At 42.1% G+C, this 15,075-nt stretch overlaps 1 protein-coding gene across 3 annotated transcripts in view; it reads left to right on the forward strand.

Moving 5' to 3' along the window:
• The first annotated feature begins 1,040 nt into the window (after positions 1–1,040).
• Positions 1,041–15,075, forward strand: part of PPP4R1 (protein phosphatase 4 regulatory subunit 1) — a 249,425-nt gene continuing 235,390 nt past the window's right edge. For 2 of the 3 annotated variants that reach the window (XM_029590990.1, XM_029590992.1), the window contains exons 1-2: positions 1,041–1,261; positions 1,553–1,600. In XM_029590990.1, the coding sequence (XP_029446850.1) occupies positions 1,255–1,261; positions 1,553–1,600 (55 nt within the window). In that variant the 5' untranslated portion in view covers positions 1,041–1,254. The remainder of the gene's footprint in view (positions 1,262–1,552; positions 1,601–15,075) is intronic. The other variant, XM_029590993.1, reaches the window with a different exon arrangement.

Below are 15,075 nucleotides of genomic sequence, written 5' to 3' on the forward strand. Positions count from 1 at the left end.
GTGGGACTATACTTTTTTGTGTGCAAAGAAATAAGGTAACTGATGTGACTATATTATATGTTGAGGTACAGGTGCCAGTGAGACTATGTATTGTTTGTATGGGTGTGTTTGTGTGTCAGGACAGTGTGCATGTGTATGACTGTATTTTCTCTATGGGAGTGTTTGTGTATTAGAGAGTGAACAGGACAGTGTGTGTGCCTGTGTGTTGTTTCTATGGGGATGTGTGTCACTATGTATGGTTGGTATGGGTGTGTTTGTGTGTCAGGACAGTGTGTCTGAGACACACTGTCCTGACACACAAACTGTCCTGACACACAAACATGTTAGGGAGTGAGGTCACTCCCTAACATCCACAACCATTTGTGGACCGTTTGCGTGTTAATGTATATGTATAGTTTGCATGGTTGTGGATGTTAGGGAGTGAGCAGGCCAATGTGTGTGCCTGTGTATTGTTTGTATGGGGAAATGTGTGTTTATGTACTGTTTGTGTGGATATATTTATGTATCAGGTCAGTGGGTGTGTGTGAGGCTGTATTTTTTCTATGGGTGTGTTTGTGTATTAGAGAGTGAACAGGACAGTGTGTGTGCCTGTGTGTTGTTTCTATGGGGATGTGTGTCACTATGTATGGTTGGTATGGGTGTGTTTGTGTGTCAGGACAGTGTGTCTGAGACTTTTTTTTATTGGTGTGTTGGTGTGTCTGTGAGTGAGCTCACCAGTGTGTTGTCTGTGTATTTTTTCTATGGCTGTGTTTGTGGGTCAGGGAGTGAGCAGGCCAGTGTGTGCTAGTGTATTGTTTGTACGGGCGAGTTTATATGCAGGGAGTGAGCAGGACATTGCACTGTTTGTATGGGAGTGCATGCGCTTGTGACCGTATACTGTTTTGAGTGTGTGTCTAGGTGTCGAGAACTGGTAGTGTATGTATGTGTGTGTGTGCACAACACTGTATTTTTGCATGGGTGTGTTTGTGTGTCAGTGAGTGAGCAAGTCAGTGTGTGTGTGTGCCTGTATTGTTTGTATGGGTGTGTTTATGTACAGGGGAGTGAGCAGGACAGTGCATTGTTTGTATGGGTGTGTATGCGCTTGTGACCGTTTGCGTGTGTGTGTGTGTGAATGTATGTGTATGTACGGCGGGGGTGGGGAGGTGGCTCTCTCTCTCTCTGAGCTGGCTGTGAGTGACTCGGACTCCTCGGCGGCCCCGGGCGGGCTCTGACACAGCAGCAGCGGCAGCCGCCGCCGGGGAGGGGCGCAGCAAGATGGCGGGTAGGTAGCGGCGATGTCGGTGCCCGGGAGGCCGCCGCCGGAGCTCTGAGACCAGGGTCCGCCCTGCCGTGCTGAGGGGGGGGGAGGGGAGGTCCGTGGCGCCCGCTCTTCCCCTCCGCTCCCCGAGGCGGGGAGCGGGCCCCGCCGCCGTGAGGCCGCGTGCCGGGCTGTGTGTGTGTGTGTGTGATGTGGTGCCCTGTTACAGGCCCGGGGTGTGTGTGATGTGGTACGGCGGGGGGTTATGAGCGCCGTTTCCGGGGGCCGCTCGCTGACTCTCGCTTCTCTCCGCAGATGCGACGCTGCTGCTCCAGGACGAGCTGCCGGAGGAGGCGGACGCGTGTAAGTAGCGCCGGGCCGGGGCTCTTCCGTCCATCCCCCCCCGCCCCCCAGCCTGCAGGTGTGGCACAGGCCGCAGGTCCCAGGGCTGGAAGCCGCCTCCGCTAGGCCCCCGCCTCTCCTCCTCCCTCCTCGGGGCTGGCTGGGGCCCACGGCAACCCCTGTCAGGGGAGAGGAAGGGAAGGAGAGGTGGCGGTGGGGGAACACCCGGGGAGTCATAATGACACCCGAGCTTGCTTGGGGGGGGGGGATTGTTGAAAGGCTCGCTTTCCCCCGCCGTCCCATCTCCCAAGAGTAAAGTGAGGGGTGACTGCTGCTCTGCCCCAGGGCTGTGGGCGCACGCTCTTGAGCTGCTCGGCAGAGAAACTCGTGGGTTAAATAAGTTCTAGCTTGCACGCTCAACCCCCCCCTCCCTCTCCCCCCTGCTCCGGTTTGACTCTGTAAACCGAGCCCTGGCCACCGCTGGGGAGATGTTTCCTGGAAAGACTGACATTCAGTTTCTCAAGGGTTGGAGAGGAGGGGAACACAACGAAAGCCCCACCGCTGTTTTGTGGTCCGCAGCTGCATCTTACTGAAGTTTTCTGGAGGAGGAGTAGTAAGGCTGAAGGGTTGGAATAGAGGCTGTGTTTTTTTAATTTTTTAGGAAGAGAATTGACTTTGGTTACTCTCTCCTGTTTTGTTAGGTTTCTCAGTTTTCTGTGTCATTGCCATGGTAATTTTATAATTGTGTTCTGAAGTTTTACGTTTTACCAGAAGATTTTTTTTTTGGCGAGGGGATGAGAGAGAGAATGTGTGTGTATATATGTACAGAGCTGCTAAAAATATGAGAGAAAATCCTAAACTAGCAATTTTTAGGAGCCAGGCAGGGACAGTGAACTTGAGTTTGGAAAAGAAAGTGCTTTTCAGGTCAATCAAATTAATATGCAAATAAATCTGAATCTTGATTCAAATGTTTGTAAAAGTATTTCAGATATTCATTGTGGAAATCCTGAATACCAGCTTTGCAAACAGTACCTGAGAACCAGAAGTTGCCATCTCTGAACTAGGAATGCATAAACTGACACCCCACTTTCATATTCTCCTTTCCATTCTTCCCTCATCCCATCACTCCCCAAGGTACTATTCTTCCTTTTCAACCCTACCCCATTTCATCTCTTCCCACGGTGCTCTTTTTCCTTCTCCCACACCTATTTCTGACCTCCATCTGACTCAATAGTAAAGAAATTGGAAGGCTGGCAGCATGCGTACAGCATGGCAAGACTGAGGAACTTGGGTGCCATGGCTCTTTCTCTGTCCCCCATTATGCTTCCCTTTCAGAAAGGGAATTCAAGCTGGGTCCTCTATGCTGCTGACTTAATTGCTGCAGTAGCTTGGCTGGGGAGGAGAGGATCCCATGGCAGCAGTAGGACTTGTCTTTGGCAGCTGGAAAGATAATCCTGCTAACCTTAGCAACTTACTGGCCCAAAGTACAGCGAAATGCTGAGCATCTATCAACAATTTTTAGGATCTAAGAACAATCTTTTCCTTGCTTTTTGCTGCTTTTCTTGTATTTTTTTTTTTTTTTTTTGCTGTTCTGAATTTTAGGGCCAAAGTTTAAGTGCCCAGGTGACCTGATTCTGGGATTTTTCCAACCCTACATATACAATATGTTTAGGGCACTTGGTGGAGTTTGTCAGGGATTGTGGAGAATGTGCTGTAGCAGCACCAGCCACAAAGGGGTGCTGTGTGAGCCATCGAACAGGAGCAAATAATAGAGTACTAGCATGCTTTTTGCAAAGCCAAGGGATTGGAAGGAGATAAACACACGGATGGCATAGTATAGGACAACAATGCTAGTAGCCTTAGAATCAAAGGGAGGCAAAGGAGGCTGTGGCTTCTGGGGTATGGGGGGGGGGGGGGGGGGGGGGGGGGAAACAGGGAAGTGTTCTCAGGTTGGGCCCATGGGGAGAGATGGATGAGAGTTGTCTGGTCAGGTGGGGGAGGGGATGGAGAAGAAGTGCTGGTTTCAGGTTGGGTTGTGGGGCAAGGAGTCTTTAGTGACTCTTCAGTGGGTGACTGCTAGTATAGATAGATTTACTGTAGGTAAAATATATATTTTAAGCTGGAGGTTTACCATGGTTATAATATCATCATGGCCCCAAAGAGATTGAATGCCAGGGCGTTAACACATCATATTGTACAGATTTTCAATTTTAGCCAAAAGGCCAAGAAGGGAAAGTACTTGGCTCATAATTCAGACCCTACATTTACATCTTAGCCAAAAGGCTGAAAAACAATGAAAATGTATTATTTGTACAAGCAAGGCTTCTACCGTAGTGTATAACTGTATTTGTATTCATTAAGCACGAACTCTGTAAGTTTTATTGTAAGTTATGGAAAGCTTTTATAATGATTTCCCCATTCATCCACAAAAGATTTGAGCTCCCTTTGCAATTTGTACTTCATGCTCATGTGTACAATTTTTTGGATGGAAAGTCTAACTTCAAAATTTGGTGCCTGAGTTTTCTGACAGTTTCTGCATGGAGAGGGGAGGAACAATGTTATTATCCCATTGCGGTTAATAAAATGGTCTGTTCCTTACCCAGTTGTTCTAAAATGGGGCCAGATGTAATAAAGTGTTTATTCCCATTTGGAAAATGCTTAATACATCTGGCCTATCGTTTGGTAGGGGATGCACAGCAATGTAAAGTAACTTGCCCAAGATCATATAGAATCAGTAAAACAGGGTTTTGCATGTGTTGTTTCTCAAATTTGTATGTTTAGGAGATTTTTCCCAAAGCTGATACATGTATTTGTTTAAAAGACTAATAGTTTAACAATCTGATAGTGTTTCAAGTTATTTGTATTCAGTATGTTTGCATTATGGCATATGTGTGTGTGTACGTATAAGGAGAAGTACTGATCACAAGATGCAAAGTAACATAAACATTTAGGGAGCTAATTAGCAGATCCTGCTGTCAGCTCTGCCTTTGGCTAGCTGTTTGAGTTGTGAATTATTTTAGCTTCTATTGACATTAATTTTAGGTGTGAATGTTATAACAGGGAAAAGTGTAGCCCCTAAAGAGGAAAAAAAAGATCAATACATAGAAGACTTGAATACTTTTCAAGATCAGTGGTTTATGCTGGGTATCTTGTGTTATGTGAAATACTTTTATATATCAGGACTGGAAAAATTCTGGGTGTCAGGTCACTCCGGTGCTGAAAATTTGGCAATTGCTCCTGGGGCAGAGGGTCAGTCATTGCAGCTTAGCAACCATTTTCGAGGTTGGAAAGCTGCCAGCAATGTTCGGGTCGAGAAGAGCCACCAAGGATGAATAACAACCACGGCGGAAGGGATCCAGGGCTGGGGCCAGGGTACTGATAATATGGCTAGAGCTACACAATTGGAAAGGCTGAGTGTAGGGATCAAATGAAAGAGGACAAAAATGTCATAGGAAAAGAGGCAAGCAAAGAAAGTCAAAACAAAAAATATTAAAATTAGTGTATAAAAGGGAGACATTTTTCCCCTGGATCTTAAGAATTTTGGCTGATGTTTGGCTGGATTTAAAAAATGTTTCCACCCTGTTGATAATACATCATTCATCAGAAGAAAATAGGATTAAGCATTGGCAAGTTAAATGTAAGCCATTGATAAGACAGGCTAAGAGAGAATTTAAAAAGAAGTTGGCCTTGGAGGCAGAAACTCGCAATAAAAACTTTCAAAATATATCCAAAGCAGAAAGCCTGCAAGGGAGTCAGTTGGACCATTAGATGATCGAGGGGTAAAGGGTCACATAGGTAAGATTAAACAATTTCTTTGCTTCAGTGTTTACTGAAGAGGATGTTGGGGAGATACCCGTTCCTGAGACTGTTTTCAAAGGTGGTGATTGGATGAACTGAACCAAATCACGGTGAACCTGGAAGATGTGGTAGGCCAGATTGACAAATTGAAGAGTAGTAAATCACGTGGACTGGATAGCATACACCCCAGGATTCTGAAAGAACTAAAAAAATGAAATTTCAGACCTATTTCAGTTAATTTGTAACCTATCATTAAAATCATCCATTGTACCTGAAGATTGGAAGGTGGCCAATGTAACCCCAATACTTAAAAAGGGCTTCAGGGGTGATCCAGGAAACTATAGACTGAAGAGCCTGTCTTCAATGCCGGGAAAAATCATGGAAACTGTTATAAAGAATAAAATCACAAAACATTTAGATAGATATGGTTTAATGGGACACAGCCAGCATGGATTTACCCAAGGGAAGTCTTGCCTCACAAATCTCCTAGATTTTTTTTGAAGGGATTAAATAGTCTGTTTTCACAGTGGAAAAAGGTAAACAGTGGAGTGCCTCAGGGATCTGTACTTGGGCCGGTGCTTTTCAATATATTTATAAATGATCTGTAAAAGTGTACGACGAGTGAGGTGATCAGATTTGCGGATAACATCAAATTATGCAGAGTAGTTAAATCACAAGCGGATTGTGAGGAATTGCAGGAGGACCTTGTGAGACTGGAAGATTGAGCTTCCAAATGGCAGATGAAATTTAATGTGGACAAGTGCAAAGTGATGCAAATAGAGAAAAATAACCCTTGCTGTAGTTACACAATGTTAGGTTCTATCTTAGGAATTACCACCCAGGAAAGAGATCTAGATGACATAGTGAATCGTTGGCTCAGTGTGTTGTGGCAATCAAAAAAGCAAACAGAATGTTAGGAATTATTAAGAAGGGAATGACAAATAAAACAATGGATGTCATAATGCCTCTGTATCGCTCCATGGTGAGACCACATCTTGAATAATGTATGCAATTCTGGTTGCCGCATCTAAAAATTTGCACTGGAGAAAGTGCAGAGAAGGGCAACCAAAATAAGTGGCATGGAATGGCTGCACTACGAGGTAATTCTAAGGAAGTTAGGGCTGTTCAGTTTGGAGAACATAAAAAATTGCCATGCTGGGTCAGACCAAGGGTCCATCAAGGCCAGCATCCTGTTTCCAACAGAGGCCAAATCAGGCCATAAGAACCTGGCAATTACCCAAGTACTAAGAAGATCCCATGCTACTGATGCAATTAATAGCAATGGCTATTCCCTAAGTAAACTTGATTAATAGCAGTTAATGGACTTCTCCAAAGACTTATCCAAACCTTTTTTGAACCCAGCTACACTAAGTGCACTAACCACATCCTCTGGCATCAAATTCCAGAGCTTTATTGTGCGTTGAGTGAAAAAGAATTTTCTCCGATTTAGTCTTAAATGTGCTACTTGCTAACTTCATGGAATTATTAATAATAGAAGGACTTCATAGTCCTTCTATTATTCGAAAGTGTAAATAACCGATTTGCATCTATTCGTTCAAGACCTCTCATGATCTTAAAGACCTCTATCATATCCCCCCTCAGCCGTCTTTTCTCCAAGCTGAACAGCCCTAACCTCTTCAGCCTTTCCTCATAGGGGAGCTGTGAGGTCTAGAAAATCATGAAAGGATTTGAACAAGTTATTGTAAATCAGTTATTTACTCTCTCAGATAATAGAAGAACTAGGGGGCACTCCATGAATTTAGCAAGTAGCTCATTTAAAACAAATTGAAGAAAATTCTTTTTCACTCAGCTCATAGTTAAGCTCTGGAATTCATTGCCAGAGGATGTGGTTACAGCAGTTAGTGTAGCTGGGTTTTAAAAAGATTTGCATAAGTTCCTGGATGAAAAATCCTTAAACTGCTATTAATTATTAAGCAATAGTAGCTTGAGATTTAGTGTTTGGGTATTTGCCAGATACTTGTGACTTGGATTGGCCACTGTTGGAAACAGCATACTGGGCTTGATGGACCCTTGGTCTGACCCAGTATGGCATATCATATGTTCACTAGAAGTTGCAAGAGGTGACATTGAAATATTCAAATACAAATGCTAAGGCAACTTGTAAAAACTAAACTTAGGTATCTGTAACAGTGCTTAGAGGCAAATCCTCTAAGCATATCTTCACAAGCTAATATGAGGGTAATGAAATAAATGTGTGTTTGTGGAAACGTAGTAGTATTTTTTTGGGTGGGAGGGGGGCGCAGTTTTCTCCTGCACATTTGGCCCACTACCGCACTATGAGCCTTCATTTGCAACTACCCTGGGTTTTCCCCCTTCTTTTATACTCTTCTCCTAGCTCACGTAGCCCAGTCAGCACATCAATAGATCACAGCAGGCGAGGGCACCAGGGCTCCTTCTGGAACTGTACAAATGTTAACCCAAATCCAGCCACTAGGTGTCGCGGTTGTGCAGTAATTGGGACTCTTTCCTTCTCTCCCCACTGTCCCCCTTCCCCACCCTCTCTCACCCTCCCCTGGGGCTTGCATGCTGTTTTCATGGCATGTGTAGCCTTAGCTGGGCTGTGGAACAGAAATTTGGTCCAGGAAAGTAGTATGATTTCTGTAGTATAGAAACAAAACCGATATTCATTTACATAGTTTGAAATTCACAGTGCCTTGAAGTCCAGTTGGGATACCAAAACACTTGTGGCAGCAGGTCTGGGTCTGCCAGCATTAGAGTAGGAGTTCTCACAACAAATGTTTTTTGTGGCCTCAGATGGCGGCCACCTACTCTTCTTGCAGGTGGCCACATTGACAAGTGTCGCTTAACTTTTATCCATGATGACTGCAAAAAAAAAAAAAAAAAATCTGTTGGTGGTTGCATTTGAGAAACACTGCAGCAGAGAGCATTGGGCGGATACCCCGATGTTGATGCTCCGAGATGCTGAAGGAGAGGCAGGATGATGCTGAGCTAAGTGCTTTTGGCTATCTAACGGCAGTTGATTTGTGGTGTTGAGTCCTCTTTTTTTTTCTGTTGGTGGATGCTGCTGACCTGCCTGAAATGGTACTAAAGCAGTGCTGAGTGGAGGTGCTGGGCTCCCTGTATACGAGTAAGGAGGTGAGAAGAATCTGATCTGTGTGTGTGTAATGTTTGCAGGCTACTTTATTTTCATCTGTGGGCTAGTAAAAAATAATTCTCACTTGCTAGTCAAATGATTAGAAAATATTTTGACTGAAATTTCCGCTCAGATATAACTTGCTAAAAATTAATAGTAAAAATAAGTTTATTGCTTTAAAATACATTTTTTATTTTATTTTAAGTTTTATTTTAGATTTAGCTCATGCCTTTCCATTGGTAGCTTAAGGCAAGTTATGTTCAGCTTTAGTAGTGTCCCTTGCTTTAAAATTCAGAAATTTATTTTTCCATGTGTAAAATCAGAGAAGTTGGTTTGAAAGAATTATTGATGTAGGTGCAAGCAGTGTAGGGAACAGCAAACCCTCCTTCCTCTTCATCCCTTCCCCGTGCCAACCCCCCCCCCCCCCCCCCCCCCCCCCCCCACTAACTGGAGTTCACCAAAACTCATCAGTGGAAGAATAGAAATAATGCAGGGCAAGCAGTAGGGCAAAGGCAAAAAAGAAAACACCTGAGAATTTTTAGATAACTTTATTGGTATGACAGTTTTACATTTATTTTATTTTTTTTATTTTAAAAACTTGTATTCAGCCCATATCCATATGTTCATGAGTTGTCAAAAACAATACACAGAATGATTAAAAAGGTAAGAAAAGAGAAGGAAAAAAAATACTGAACGACCAGTAGACGTACAGGTTATGGAAAGTACAGTGTTAGGGTCATGTCTCAGGTTTTGGGGCTGGTCCATCCTTTCCCTGGCCAGGTTTCAGTTCTAGCCTGGTGGCAGGATACCACTCATTTTGCTGCCTTCTCTTCTTTCCCCTAGGATTATAAAGAGTTTTTCCTGCTCATTCTTTGGCAGGAAATCTTTGATTTTGTCTATCTGCTTTGGGAAGTGTGACTCTGTGATATCTCTTGTATTTTGTACAGCACAGGATGAAATGCTTTTCTGTTTCTCCAGTGTTGCATTGCTTCTTTTCATAGACAGTCTTCTTTGTGGGCATCTCTTTTGTGGCCCCAGGTTTGCAGCCCTTGTCCAGTTAGAAGCAAGGATTAGGTTTATGGACAATATGGTTAGTCCTCTCTAACTTGTGACATCACAAGAGGTAACTTGTTAATATGCCTGACCTCAGGACCCTGAATTCTCCTTTTCTGGCTGTTGTACTTTCCAGGATTGATTCTCTACCCAAATCCCTTCAAATCAAGGCTTTACTAGGAATCAGGCGGCAGCACAGTCTGGATAGAATAAACATGCTAAACCATCAGTCTGACTGTTTCAATAAGCTCATTCATTTATAACTTTGAAATTTCCTTTAATATAAAGATTTATGCTTTATTTTTTTATTTTTGTACACACATTTTTCATCTGGCATCCAAACTTACTAGTATCATAAATACCATATTAGAATCTTCACAACAGTACGTATAAACGGAATTAAAATCCTGTTGATACCACTGAGGCCAAACTTTTATCCAGTGGTATTAGTTAGAAGTGCTAAACAATTTAAAATTACATCTGGCCCCTTGAAGGCTACTGTGTGTAATGGGCCCCCTGTTTGTGCTGAGTCTAGATTGCAGAAGGTTTATTTTAGTTTAGAGATTATTATTGCATTAAATTTTAATATTTATATGGCCAGCATTAACGGCAGCAGTGTAAGCTAGATTTTGAAAATACCAGCTCTCCTTTTCTTGGCTCCGTGGAGTTCTGTTTACGATTTATTCCTAGGTCCTCCGTTCTTTTCTTGATATTTTTCTACTTTTGGATTAAAAGATATGCCCCTTTTTTTATTATGGCCATCTCTCTTTTAAGAATCTTTTTCTGAAGTCTCACCATTTATGCATGCTGTATTCCTTGCAGATTTATTTGGTGTCTTTTTTTTTTTTTTTTTTAATGGACTCCTGGTTCTTATTTTCTTTTTTCCTTCCAGCTCAGTTTAATCAGTACTGGGATCTTAACACCATGTGTCATTATTCACAACCACTCGGCGATTGTTTTCCTACTCTAATAGACCCACAGGTCTTAGCCTGGTCATTGCAACAATGGTCCTGAGGCAACCAGCCATGCACCAGTGCTCCTTGTGGAACTCGGCATCATGGCTCTAAATGTAGCCACCATGTGTCACCCTTAATGATGACCATGATCCCCTCCACCCCCTCAACTTTGCAGTATCACCCACCGATGGAAGCTGAGAAACTGTTTGGTACTGTGTAGCACTTTTATTTGACAGGTTTTTGTACAGCATTGCCACTGGGCCAGCCCTGGATTTACATTCTTAATAAACATTTCTATACCACCTCCCCGTACCACAAACAGATATGCCCTAAGCGGCATACGACAATAAAATCATAAATACATTTAAAACCCAAACAGCTCTAACCGTTACAGAACACCATCAACACTTTAAAGGTTTTCACCTTCAGGCTGGAAATAAAATGGTTTTTAACTTTTTACTAAATGTAAGAAGATAAGTTTCCAGCCGAATCTCCTGAGGTAAATTGTTCCAAAGACTTGGTGCCATTGCTGAAAAAGTCCGTGCTCTACAGTATGCCAATTTCAGGAATTAATATAAATCAGAACAAAAATGAGAGATAATTTTATTTATATTGCTTCCTAATAATCTGTCTAAAAGCTATTGTTAGTTAATATTACTGCTTTAGCTACAAATATTTACCTGAAAAATTACAAAGAAAACATTTCTACTGGCTTTTGCCACAAACATTACTAAACTCTTGTGAAATTTTCATAAACATGACCGAAATGTGAAGAGTCTTAGGAATAAAGAAAATGTGAATAGAACTGCTTGTGATTCTAGCTACAGTTATTTGGTTGTGTCTGTGGTGACTGGCAGCCCTGTTGGTAATTCAATACCTTCCTCTTGTAGACATTGGCAGATGATGTTGGCCAAGGTTTGTGGGGGAGTAATTAACTTCTTCCTGCACACCTGAATCCTGCCAGAAGTATCTCAATGCTGTTACCATGTGGCCTACCTTAGAATGGGGGATGGGGGGGGGGGGGGATAGATAAAATAGGAGAGGAAAAGGGAGATAGCTCTGGTAAGAGCAGAAACCTGGGCTGCAGAGGTTCCGTACTAACTTGTGTCGTATGATAATTTAGGTAAGATCAGGACTTTGGTGAGATACTTTTTCAGCTACTGTTCCAATAAAGTTAAGGGTAAAAAGGTTTACTTTCAAAAAGTACAAGGGATATCAGAAAGAGAAATATATCTTTGAGATCAGGTGATTTCTTATGTGTTGTCTCCTCTTCATTCCTCACAGGAGATGATGTTGACTCCTTTGGTAGGTCAGATGAAATATGCTGACACCCATTTTTAAATGTATTTATTTTTCTTTATCAATTTTTATTCCATGCATCACAACAAAGCAGAACTAAGTGGTTTACAAAAATAGCAAATAAAATTAAATTACGCAATGCAAATCATGCATAAAATATAAGAACGTAATCTCCTGTGCAGGCATATCCCTATGGAACTCTATTCCTAAAACAAATTCAGGACTGTAAGAGATTACCTAATTTTTAGGAAGCTTTTCAAATCATGGTGATTTACTTTTGCTTTTTTTATTATCTGGAGGCTTGAATACTGAGGTTCTGTGATTAGGGATTTTATGTATATGTAGGTACTGTAAGTAATTGTTAGCTATGCTGATATTTATAATGCAGTGTTTTTGCATCTGTTTAATTTTAGTGTTTTCTTTTTAGAATGTTTTATCTATTGCAGTGTTTCCCAACTCTCTTCTGGAGTCATACCTGTCCAGTCAGATTTTCAGGATTGCCACAATGCATATTCATGAGATGGATTTGTATACACTGGGACTCCAATGTATGCAAATCTGACTATGTCAGTGTGGCACCAAAGTGGCATGAATAGCCTACTGCTTTATAGCAACCTTATTGGTTGCTGTTTAAGTCCAATTCCCTGTTACCTCCTGCCGTTGAAGCAGAGAGCAATGTTGGACTTGCATCATGAGTTTCAGGCTTTTTGGTTAAGGGTAGTAACAGCCACATCAGCAAGTTACCCCTATGCTTAATTATTTTCCCAGACCACAAAATTCAATGTCCTTTTTGTTTGCTGTCTGAATCTAATTCCCCTTTTCATTTTTTCCCCTGCCGTTGAATCAGAGAGCAAAGATGAAGTTGCATAAACAGCATGAAGGCTTATTGGTTAGGGGTAGTAATCGCCACCCAGTGAGTTAAGGGTAGAACCGCCACTCAGCAAGTTACCCCCATGCACTCATTTCTTCAATTTCATCCTCTAGCCTTTAGAGATCCACAGTGTTTATCCCATGTTCCTTTGAAATCTTTCATCGTTTTTGTTTTCACTACCTACTCCGGAAGGGCGTTCCAGGCATCCACCACCCTCTCTGTGAAGAAATATTTCCTGATGTTGGTTCTGAGTTGTCCTCCCTGGAGTTTCATTAAGTGACTCCTAGTTCTACTGATTTCTTTCCAGCGGAAAAGGTTTGTTGTTGATTGTGCATCATTAAAAGTTTTCAGGTATCTGAAGGTCTGCATCATATGTCCCCTGCACCTCCTGTCCTCTAGAGTATACATATTCAGGTCCTTCAACCTCTCCTCATAAGTCATTTGATGGAGATCCCCCACCATTTTGTTGCCCTTCTCTGGACCACCTCCATCCTGTCTCTGTCCCTTTTGAGATACGGTCTCCAGAACTGAACACTACTCCTGGTGAGTCCTCACCAAGTACCTGTACAAGAGGATTATCACTTTTTTTTTTTTTTACTAGTTATTCCTCTCTCTATGCAGCCCAGCATTCTTCTAGCTTTAACTGTCGCCTTGTCATATTGCTTCGCCATCTTCAGATTGTTAGTCACTTTCACCCCAAAATCCTCTTTTGCTCTGTACATCACAGCCCTTCACCCATCACATACAGCTCTTTCGGATTACCGCACCCCAGATGCATGACTCTGCACTTCTTGGCTTTGAATCCCAGTTGCCATATCTTTGACTACTGTTCAAGCTTCCTTAAATCACGTCTCTTTCTCTTTATTCCTTCCGGCGTGTCCACTCTGTTGCAGATCTTAGTATCATCCACAAGTAGACAAACTTTAATTTCTATCCCTTCCACAATGTTGCTCACAAAGATATTGAAAAGAACGGGTCCGCACACCGATCCTTTAGCACACTGCTTAACACCTCTCTCTCTTCAGAGTAGGTTCCATTTACCATCACATGCTGTCTTCTGTCCATCAACCAATTTGTAATCCACGCTACCACCTTGGCGCTCACTCCCAAGCTTCTCATTTTATTCACTAGCCTCCTATGTGGGACTGTTTCAAAAACTTTACTGAAATTCAAGTAGATCACATCTAGCGCTCTTCCTCAATCCAATTCTTTAATCACCCAATCAAAAAAATCAATCTGATTTGTCTGACAGGACCTTCCCCTAGTGCAGGGGTCAGGAACCTTTTTGGCTGAGAGAGCCATGAACGCCACATATTTTAAAATGTAATTCCATGAGAGCCATACAATATGTTTAAAACTAAATACAAGTAAATGTGTGCATTTTATGTAAGATCACACTTTTAAAGTACAATAAGTCTCTGAAAATATTACAGCAGGCCTTAAGACACCAATACATCTCCTATTAGGAAAACGGACCGAGTCAGGCTGCTATAGAGTCCGGACCAAGTCAGGCTGCTATAGAGTCCTACACAGAAACTACACGCCAGCAGAAAACCTCACCTGAATCATGTGCTGTCCCTCACCTAACATAGAATAAAGAGACCAAAACGCATAACAAGAAGCATGCAGAAAAAACTGAATTGGAAACTGCAACAAGCCAGAGTCTCTGTATGCAGTGTAACAAAGGAAAAAAGAAACATCACCCATCCTTATAAAACAAATCAAGAAATATAAAATCAGCAGTAAAACTGTACTAACAAAAAGAACATATTTCGAAACAGCTGATGAGTGGAATATCCAATAATTAAAAAACTCATATAAAACATTTCCAGATACCAACAAAATATTTCAAAATAGCAGACACAAAGACCCAGTAATGAAAAATAATGATACAAAAATTTTTTTGCTCTGCATACCTGGGAACGTTTGATATCCAGGTGTCCTGAGATTGTTCTGAATTAGCAGGAGGCGGGGTGGTTTGCTTGGAACTTTCTCCTCTCTGTCACATACCAGCGCGCTCTCTCACACTGGCTCTCAATTACATACCTATACACACATGCTCTCAGTACTCACATATACATATGTTTTTTCTCTCTCACTTATATAGGCTCTTAATTACACATTTACACACATGCTGTCTATCTTTTCACGCTTACACACACACACAGGCTTTCAATCACATAAATACATGCTGTCTTTTTCTCTCACAGACTCTCATTCACATGCTTACAAACATGTCCTCTCTTTCTCTCATTTACACACAGGCTCTCAATCACATACTCACATGCTCCCTCACCTAAATCAGCTCTCAATCACACACAGACACACATGGTCTCTCTCTCTCATTTAAACACAGGCTCTCAATCACATACTCACATGCTCCATCACCTAAACCAGCTCTCAA

The sequence above is a fragment of the Rhinatrema bivittatum genome, chromosome 2 (assembly GCF_901001135.1).
Source record: "Rhinatrema bivittatum chromosome 2, aRhiBiv1.1, whole genome shotgun sequence".
Classification (NCBI taxonomy): Eukaryota; Metazoa; Chordata; class Amphibia; order Gymnophiona; family Rhinatrematidae; genus Rhinatrema; species Rhinatrema bivittatum.